This window comes from Barbus barbus, assembly GCF_936440315.1.
Source record: "Barbus barbus genome assembly, chromosome: 42".
Lineage (NCBI taxonomy): Eukaryota > Metazoa > Chordata > Actinopteri > Cypriniformes > Cyprinidae > Barbus > Barbus barbus.
The window spans coordinates 1,898,573-1,907,213 of record NC_136720.1 but is presented as its reverse complement, the minus strand read 5'-3'; the positions used below and the strand labels follow the sequence as shown (position 1 = coordinate 1,907,213).

Here is an 8,641-nt window from a genome sequence, read left to right as displayed (position 1 = left end):
ATTAACAAGAAAAAGGAAGGAAGGCAAACTGTGTAGGATTGTTTATTACAGCAAATTAATTAGAAATGAAACAGTATGTCCATGTAAGTTACTGGAAGCACGACAAAGAATACACTGTGCTGATAAACAAAATAAAAAGACCTGTGCATAAATAATATTATTTCCATGCTTTTCCTGTTCATAAATTTAAAGTTGCCTGGTATGAACAATCAGTAAATTCATCCAGATATTACAACATTCAATTGAAATCGACTAAACAATAAGCTAAAATACACCTACAATCTACAAGATCAAGTCATTTTGTTAAGTTTATGTCAATTTTTTAGTAATCTTCCAGTTACGTTGTTGCTTTTCCCAGCAAGGTAAAAGTTTGACTGATATTTTGATTCAAAGGAAATCAACACATGGCATTGGTTGACAACTCACAATTTGAGGGAATTGTACTTTGACTTCAATTGAACTGTCTTCCAGAATGAATGCACAGATGACTGTAGAAATCTCTCCTTCTTCTAAACCTCTTCACACTAAGGAAAATGGCAATTTCTTCTCAGAACGAGTTCGCAAATGACGTTTCATGCTGGGTTGACATGTAAAACTCTGTTCACACTGAAGACACTTGTAAGGTCTCTCTCCAGTGTGAACTACCTTGGGAATCTTGAGACTTCCTCCTCTTGTGAAACTCTTTCCACAGTGATGGCAGAAGAAAGGCGTTTCTCAGATGTGAATTTTAACATGATCCTGAAGGTGATTCATGTCTGTGAAACTCTTTTCACACTGATGACATTTAAAACTGTTTTCTGAGTGAATCTTCATGTGACTAATAAGGTTTGCATTATATCTGAAACTCTCTCCACACTGATCACATGTGAACGGATTCTCTCCAGTGTGAATTCTAATGTGAGTATTTAGGTTTGTTTTGTTCGTGAAACTCTTCCCACACTGAGGGCAGATGAAAGGCTTCTCTCCAGTGTGAAGTCTAATGTGGGCATTAAGGAGTTTTTTCTGTGTAAATCTCCTTCCACACTGTTGACATTCAAATTGCTTCTCTCCAGTGTGAATTTTCATGTGAGCCTGAAGGTTTTCTTTTAATCGGAAACTCTTTCCACACCGAGGGCAGGTGAATGGTTTCTCTCCAGTGTGAATTACCATGTGGGCATCAAGGGTTCTTTTCTGTGTGAAACACTTTCCACACTGAGAGCATGTGAATGGATTCTTTTCCATGTGAATTTTCATGTGAGTATTAAGATATCTATTTAGTGTGAAACTCTTCTCACACAGTTTGCAGGTGAAAGGCTTCTCTCCAGTGTGAATTCTCATGTGAACTTTAAGTTGACTATTTTGTGTGAAGCTCTTTCCACACAGTTTACAGGTGTAAGGTTTCTCTCCAGTGTGATTTATCATGTGAGTCTTAAGCTCTGCATTAATTCTGAAACTCTTCTCACAGAGTTGGCAGGTGAAAGGCTTCTCTCCGGTGTGAATTCTCATGTGGACCTTAACTTGACTTTTCTGTGTAAAACTCTTCCCACACAGTTTACAGGTGTAAGGTTTCTCTCCGGCGTGAATTTTCATGTGGGAATTAAGGTTATATTTACGTTTAAAACTCTTTCCACATTGAGGGCATATTAAAGGTTCCTTTTCAATGTGAGTTTTCATGTGGACTTTAAGGCATCTTTTTTGATTGAAAATTTCTCCACACTGTTGGCAGGTGAAAGAGCTCTCTCCAGTATGAATTCTCATGTGAGAATTAAGGTTTGTAGTTTGTGTTTTTTGAGCTTTTTTTGGTGAGGAAGTCTTTTCAGCCTGAGAGCTACTAATCGATTCTTCTTCAGTTTTGAAATCATGATGTTTCTCATTTTGATCTTTCTCTTGTGTTTCATTCAGTTCTTGACTCTCCTCTTTCAGCGCCATCAAGACTGAGGTGAAATATAAAAAAAAGTTAACACCAGTTTAATGGCACAAAGCAACAGATGTCAAAACATTTAGAATAGTGCTGTCAATCAAATAAAAAATAACTGTGACAAACAATTTCACAACGAATCTCCAAATTACTGTAAAACAACAAAGTTGGTGTATTAAAATATGTGGTTTAATGGCATCTTTTATCAAGTAGCCTATTGTTAATGAAGACCAGTCTCAATGATACAAATACTGCTACTGATCAGTATATATTAAATGAATTTTCCTCCCAATTTTAGCCATTGATTATAGCAATTATACTATATAATCAAAAACTGTTATTTGTAACATTTAATTGGCTTTGAAAAATAGTGAACTTAAAACAATCTTAACATAAATTGTATATGCATAAACTATTAATTGAATATAAATTAATCTTTATTAAACAAAAAATCAATCAGAGTAGTGAGTGATTTATTTTTCTTTTGCTCTTTGATTTACATCAACGTCACAGACTGCAGCAGGTTTCATTTTAAAAGCAGTACTGTCTCTTTAAAACCTGAGCACATAATACAGATCACATAACACATCTGCTTTTCTCCCAACACTTTACCTTCATTTAGGACTTCTTAACTAATTTAAGACTGTTATTACGAGGTCACTACTGGTGTGCTCTCTGAAACGTCTTTCTGTACATGTTGGATGCCTATGTTCAAAGGAGCTGCTTCGGACAGTGCTCCAGTACTGAATTAACTTCTCTTTTGCATCTTAACATGCTTGATAGCATGTCCATACAGTCCACTGTAACACCAGCCAAAGGATGCCAGGAAAAAATGGTGTTGTGTTAATTGCATTGAATATATTTAACACATTAACCTAAGGGGGAAAACATCACACTATTATTTAATTAATTTTGACAGCCCTAATTTAGACATGAAAAGCATCAAAACTAAACATGTATGATACCTACTAAACTACTGACAGAGGTGTAATCTATAATCTCAGAACCTTGCTTTCTTGAAGACATTTCTCAAATACAAACCCGATTCCAAAAAAGTTGGGACACTGTACAAATTACGAATAAAAAAGGAATGCAATAATTTACAAATCTCATAAACTTATATTTTATTCACAATAGAATATAGATAACATATCAAATGTTGAAAGTGAGACATTTTGAAATGTCATGCCAAATATTGGCTCATTTTGTATTTCATGAGAGCTACACATTCTAAAAAAGTTGGGACAGGTAACAATAAGAGGCCGGAAAAGTTAAATGTACATATAAGGAACAGCTGGAGGACCAATTTGCAACTTATTAGGTCAATTGGCAACATGATTGGGTATAAAAAGAGCCTCTCAGAGTGGCAGTGTCTCTCAGAAGTCAAGATGGCAAGAGGATCACCAATTCCTCCAATGCTGCGGCGAAAAATATTGGAGCACTATCAGAAAGGAGTTTCTCAGAGAAAAATTGCAAAGAGTTTGAAGTTATCATCATCTACAGTGCATAATATCATCCAAAGATTCAGAGAATCTGGAACAATCTCTGTGCGTAAGGGTCAAGGCCGGAAAACCATACTGGATGCCCGTGATCTTCGGGCCCTTAGACGGCACTGCATCACATACAGGAATGCTACTGTAATGGAAATCACAACATGGGCTCAGGAATACTTCCAGAAAACATTGTCGGTGAACACAATCCACCGTGCCATTCGCCGTTGCCGGCTAAAACTCTATAGGTCAAAAAAGAAGCCATATCTAAACATGATCCAGAAGCGCAGGCGTTTTTTCTGGGCCAAGACTTATTTAAAATGGACTGTGGCAAAGTGGAAAACTGTTCTGTGGTCAGACGAATCAAAATTTGAAGTTCTTTATGGAAAATTGGGACGCCATGTCATCTGGACTAAAGAGGACAAGGACAACCCAAGTTGTTATCAACGCTCAGTTCAGAAGCCTGCATCTCTGATGGTATGGGGTTGCATGAGTGCGTGTGGCATGGGCAGCTTACACATCTGGAAAGGCACCATCAATGCTGAAAGGTATATCCAAGTTCTAGAACAACATATGCTCCCATCCAGACGTTGTCTCTTTCAGGGAAGAACTTGCATTTTCCAACATGACAATGCCAGACCACATACTGCATCAATTACAACATTATGGCTGCATAGGAGGAGGATCCGGGTACTGAAATGGCCAGCCTGCAGTCCAGATCTTTCACCCATAGAAAACATTTGGCGCATCATAAAGAGGAAGATGCGACAAAGAAGACCTAAGACAGTTGAACAACTTGAAGCCTGTATTAGACAAGAATGAGACAACATTCCTATTCCTAAACTTGAGCAACTTGTCTCCTCAGTCCCCAGACGTTTGCAGACTGTTATAAAAAGAAGAGGGGATGCCACACAGTGGTAAACATGGCCTTGTCCCAACTTTTTTGAGATGTGTTGATGCCATGAAATTTAAAATAAACATATTTTTCCCTTAAAATTATACATTTTCTCAGTTTAAACATTTGATATGTCATCTATGTTGTATTCTGAATAAAATATTGAAATTTGAAACTTCCACATCATTGCATTCTGTTTTTATTCACAATTTGTACAGTGTCCCAACTTATTTGGAATCGGGTTTGTACATTTGCAAACAAAATTATTTACCTGCAACACATTTTGCTACCAATAACATTTTCTGAAAACAATCCAACAAAAGCATCAGTAAACTATTAGAGAAAGCTTATTAAAATACATTGGAGTGATTCTGAGAATGTAAAGTTGATCACGCATTATATGAGGTGCTTTTTCTTCGTCACCCTCAAAGGTTTTCTGGTACAGCACATTTTAAGCTAAGCAATACAGCTTCCCAGCTGTGTCTCTAAGAACCTTTCATGTATGGGAAATCTTTATGCAGTCTTAAGCCCAGTTCAGACCACATGATTGTTTTGTTGGTTACAGCTATAGATGTCATGTAGTCAAGAGGGAGTGATTTTCTGGTTTTATTTTATTGCTTGGCTCATATTAGCAGCATAGACAGCAGTATAGGTACTGTATATTAAGCTGCTGCCACACTGTGACTGTGTTAATAATAATATTGTAAATTATGTAGTTTTTGACTTTTTTTATATTTGACAGTTTAAACGCAATAAGACATAAAAGAGAACGTGTGAAACAACGCCAATCTATTGGCCCACATGGCCCATGACGTAATAGGCGGGGTGCCCGGAAGTATAAAAGGGCACCTGCTGAATACGTCGTCCACTTTAGATGTCTGAAGGAGATGTAGACAAGCAGGCCGAAGGCATGGCAAGGGGGCGCAGCGTCTTGGGGGCACAGCGTCTTGTTCCCTCTCAGGGAACCATGGTTGCATGCGTACCCCGAGCCGTTCCCCTTCTAGGGAACACCCCGCCGAGCTAGATGCCGAGCTAGAACACAACTATATTTAAATGCGCGTTTGAAGTTTGATGCTCTGTCACATGTCAAAATAAACAACGTGCTGTCAGTGATTTCCGCCTCTAGAGGCCACTCTCGTATTGTATAATGACAGTGGACCCTTTTCAGCCACTCCAGCAACGGACGCAAAGCGGAAAAGTATCGGCATAGATTTTTGCCGATAACCGATAGTTGGCAACTATCGGTGCCGATTAATCGGTTTTGCCGACCTCTAGTCATGTGTTTATTAGTCACGTTGAATCAATGAGAGCAGTTAAAACTTTTGTTAGTTCACCTGCAGCGATTGGCATTTCCTGGGTTTCTTCTTCGGGGTATATTTGGAGTTGCTGCATGCTGGCCTTCAGATGAAGATTTACTGCTGATCACAGAACCGTGCTTCACTGAAAGATACGCATGACAAGCGCAGTTTCTGCCTAATCGCTTCGATTTATCGTGCAGCCCCATGTTAAAGTCACAACAGATGTTTTCTTTAGTGCACTAATTAGGTGTTTGATATCAACTGGTTTTGTCACTCATAAACAACAGTTTGATTTTATTATGCTGCAGTTCATTATGAAGTTACTGGTCACTGACTGTAATATTTGCTCACTAGAGATATTTAAATGAAAAGCAAAGGTAAACAGCATGCAGTGACTCTACCAGGAGAAATGTTTTATTATTTTATAAGTGGGCTGGTGTTTCTGAAATATGACTTTTTTATTGCTTGTTGTAATGATCATTTACTGCTATTTACATTCAGATATGTATATTAATATGGAACTTTTGATGATAGCAGAAAAATCTCTTAAATAAAACAAATGTCAAGTTAAAAACTGAAGTGTCATTGTTTGCTTCAAGCAAATACTTGGTTTAATGCTACATAAAAACAAGTTCTTTTTTGTTTGTTTGTTTGTAGAGCTGGACATTTTAAGGATTGAATGAGTTCAGCAAACAGGGTTTGGTGGTTAATGTTAACGGGCTCGCATGAAGTCTCGGGTGTAAAAATGAAGACTGCAAAGAGATAAGTAGCTTGAGTTTCTGTATTTTCATGTTCTCATAATTTGAACTATTTTAAGGACTAATCAGATGTGGTTACCTATTATATTAACAATGGCTTTTCATTGTGGTGGGAGGAATTAGGAATCTCTTTCAGTTTGCGCAATAGTATAGTAACAAAACACTGCACACTTCCTGAAAACATCATTCAGTGTGAGCACAGGATCCCAGAGCTTTGAGCAGAACAAAGAGTCAAATCTAGTAATAGAAGACTGCTCATTTAGTTTATCCTAAGAAACAGACTTTTGCAAAAAAAAAAAATGCCTCCACCTCGTGTAAACAAAAAACCCAGGAATGAATCCACCACAAAAGACAACGTGGGAACTCTCGACAACCCTTTGAAATTCTTGGATCAGGACTACCAAGAGCTGGATCACCAATAAAAAGAGATTTGTTGATGGCAAGTTCCCTACAGACAGCAGCTCCATTGACCCACAGAAGAAACTTGAATTAAACAATTCAATTAAAATATTGAAGTAAAGAGTGTAAAGACCATCGACTCTACCGTGGGACACCAGCAAGGGATAGAAGTATCGCTTTTTATTTTAGTTTTTTTTATTTATATATTTATTATTGAAATGTTGTTATATGCATGTGTCAATTTGATTTAATTTCTGTATTTTCTTAAATGTGTGTGTATAGAGTATTTACAGAGTGTTAACTTTTAGTTTTAGTTACTTTTTCTTATTTGTAAGTCGCTTTGGACAAAAGCGTCTGCTAAATTACTAAAAGTAAAGTAAAGTAAGCTTTGAGAATGAAAACCAACCTGTTTGTTCCTCAGTTTCTTCATGTTTGTCTCTGAATGTTTCTTCAATCTTCACATCTTCACTCTCTTCTTTAATAAACTCCATCTTTATAAAAGTGTCTCGCGGATCTCTGTCGCTTCAGCAGGAGTTTTTCTGTGTGTTTGAACACTTTCTCCTGTTTAAGATGAGAATAATTAACAGAAAGAGAAATAAATGCTGATTAAATCTCTGGGTGTGTCTCAGTCAGCTCCCTAGTTCAGTAGTCAGCACACTAGTGAGGGAGTCAGCGCACTAGTTCAGTAGTCAGCGCACTAGTGAGGGAGTCAGCGCACTAGTTCAGTAGTCAGCGCACTAGTTCAGTAGTCAGCGCACTAGTTCAGTAGTCAGCGCACTAGTTCAGTAGTCAGCACACTAGTTCAGTAGTCAGCACACTAGTGAAGGAGTCAGCGCACTAGTTCTGTAGTCAGCGCACTAGTTTAGTAGTCAGCGCACTAGTGAAGGAGTCAGCACACTAGTTCAGTAGTCAGCGCACTAGTTCAGTAGTCAGCGCACTAGTTCACACTAGTTCAGTAGTCAGCGCACTAGTTCACACTAGTTCAGTAGTCAGCGCACTAGTTCAGTAGTCAGCGCACTAGTTCAGTAGTCAGCGCACTAGTTCAGTAGTCAGCGCACTAGTTTAGTAGTCAGCGCACTAGTTCAGTAGTCAGCACACTAGTTCAGTAGTCAGCGCACTAGTTCAGTAGTCAGCGCACTAGTTCAGTAGTCAGCGCACTAGTTCAGTAGTCAGCGCACTAGTTCAGTAGTCAGCACACTAGTTCAGTAGTCAGCACACTAGTGAAGGAGTCAGCGCACTAGTTCAGTAGTCAGCACACTAGTTCAGTAGTCAGCACACTAGTTCAGTAGTCAGCGCACTAGTGAGGGAGTCAGCACACTAGTTCTGTAGTCAGCACACTAGTTCAGTAGTCAGCGCACTAGTGAGGGAGTCAGTCAGAGAGAGAGTTAATGGTCTTAAATTACCAACAAAAACAATCAAAACTAGCACTCGAATAATAAAAGGGACACAAATTATATCGAAGGTTCATGTTTGTATTAATATTGCTATATAGTATTTGCTTAATTGTATATTATATTTAATAGATTCCACTTTCATTTGCAGTTGTTTTGTAAAAGTTACACATGTGTTTGTTTTCTCGTTGTATTTTCACTGTTTTGAGCAGCAGGTGATTCGAATCATTTGATTCAGTTGATTCGGAGCTTCGAAAAGATCCGTTTCTCATCACTAACGTTACTAGACAGTAACAACTCGCTTAAGATCAAATACTCCACTATATAGGGACTGCAATGTTACTAGATAAAGCATTAAAGTGTTACCAAAATTAATTTCACAGTTTCATACACAGTCCTCTAAACGAGTTGTGTTGATTTAAACACTTTACATGATTAAACACACACACCTTTCTTCAGCAGAATCACAGACGCGGGAGCGCGCGCAGCCTGATGACGTCACATCGCAACACC

General features: G+C 38.2%; 1 protein-coding gene across 1 annotated transcript; it reads right to left on the bottom strand.

Annotated features, from left to right (window-relative positions):
- Positions 1 to 26: 26 nt before the first annotated feature.
- Positions 27 to 8,641, bottom strand: LOC306861351 (uncharacterized protein). Its single transcript, XM_079403569.1, has 3 exons — positions 8,578 to 8,641; positions 7,144 to 7,298; positions 27 to 1,913 (listed from the first exon to the last, which is right to left on the bottom strand). Exons 2-3 carry the CDS (start codon positions 7,226 to 7,228, stop codon positions 715 to 717), a joined length of 1,284 nt encoding a protein of 427 aa, XP_079259695.1. The 5' UTR covers positions 7,229 to 7,298; positions 8,578 to 8,641; the 3' UTR covers positions 27 to 714.

Excerpts from the sequence above, each read along its gene's own strand:
- LOC306861351 (XM_079403569.1), bottom strand. The coding sequence starts at position 7,228 with ATGGAGTTTATTAAAGAAGAGAGTGAAGATGTGAAGATTGAAGAAACA. Across the intron at positions 1,914-7,143 it reads AGAAACTGAGGAACAAACAG|TCTTGATGGCGCTGAAAGAG; the intron begins GTTGGTTTTCAT and ends ATTTCACCTCAG.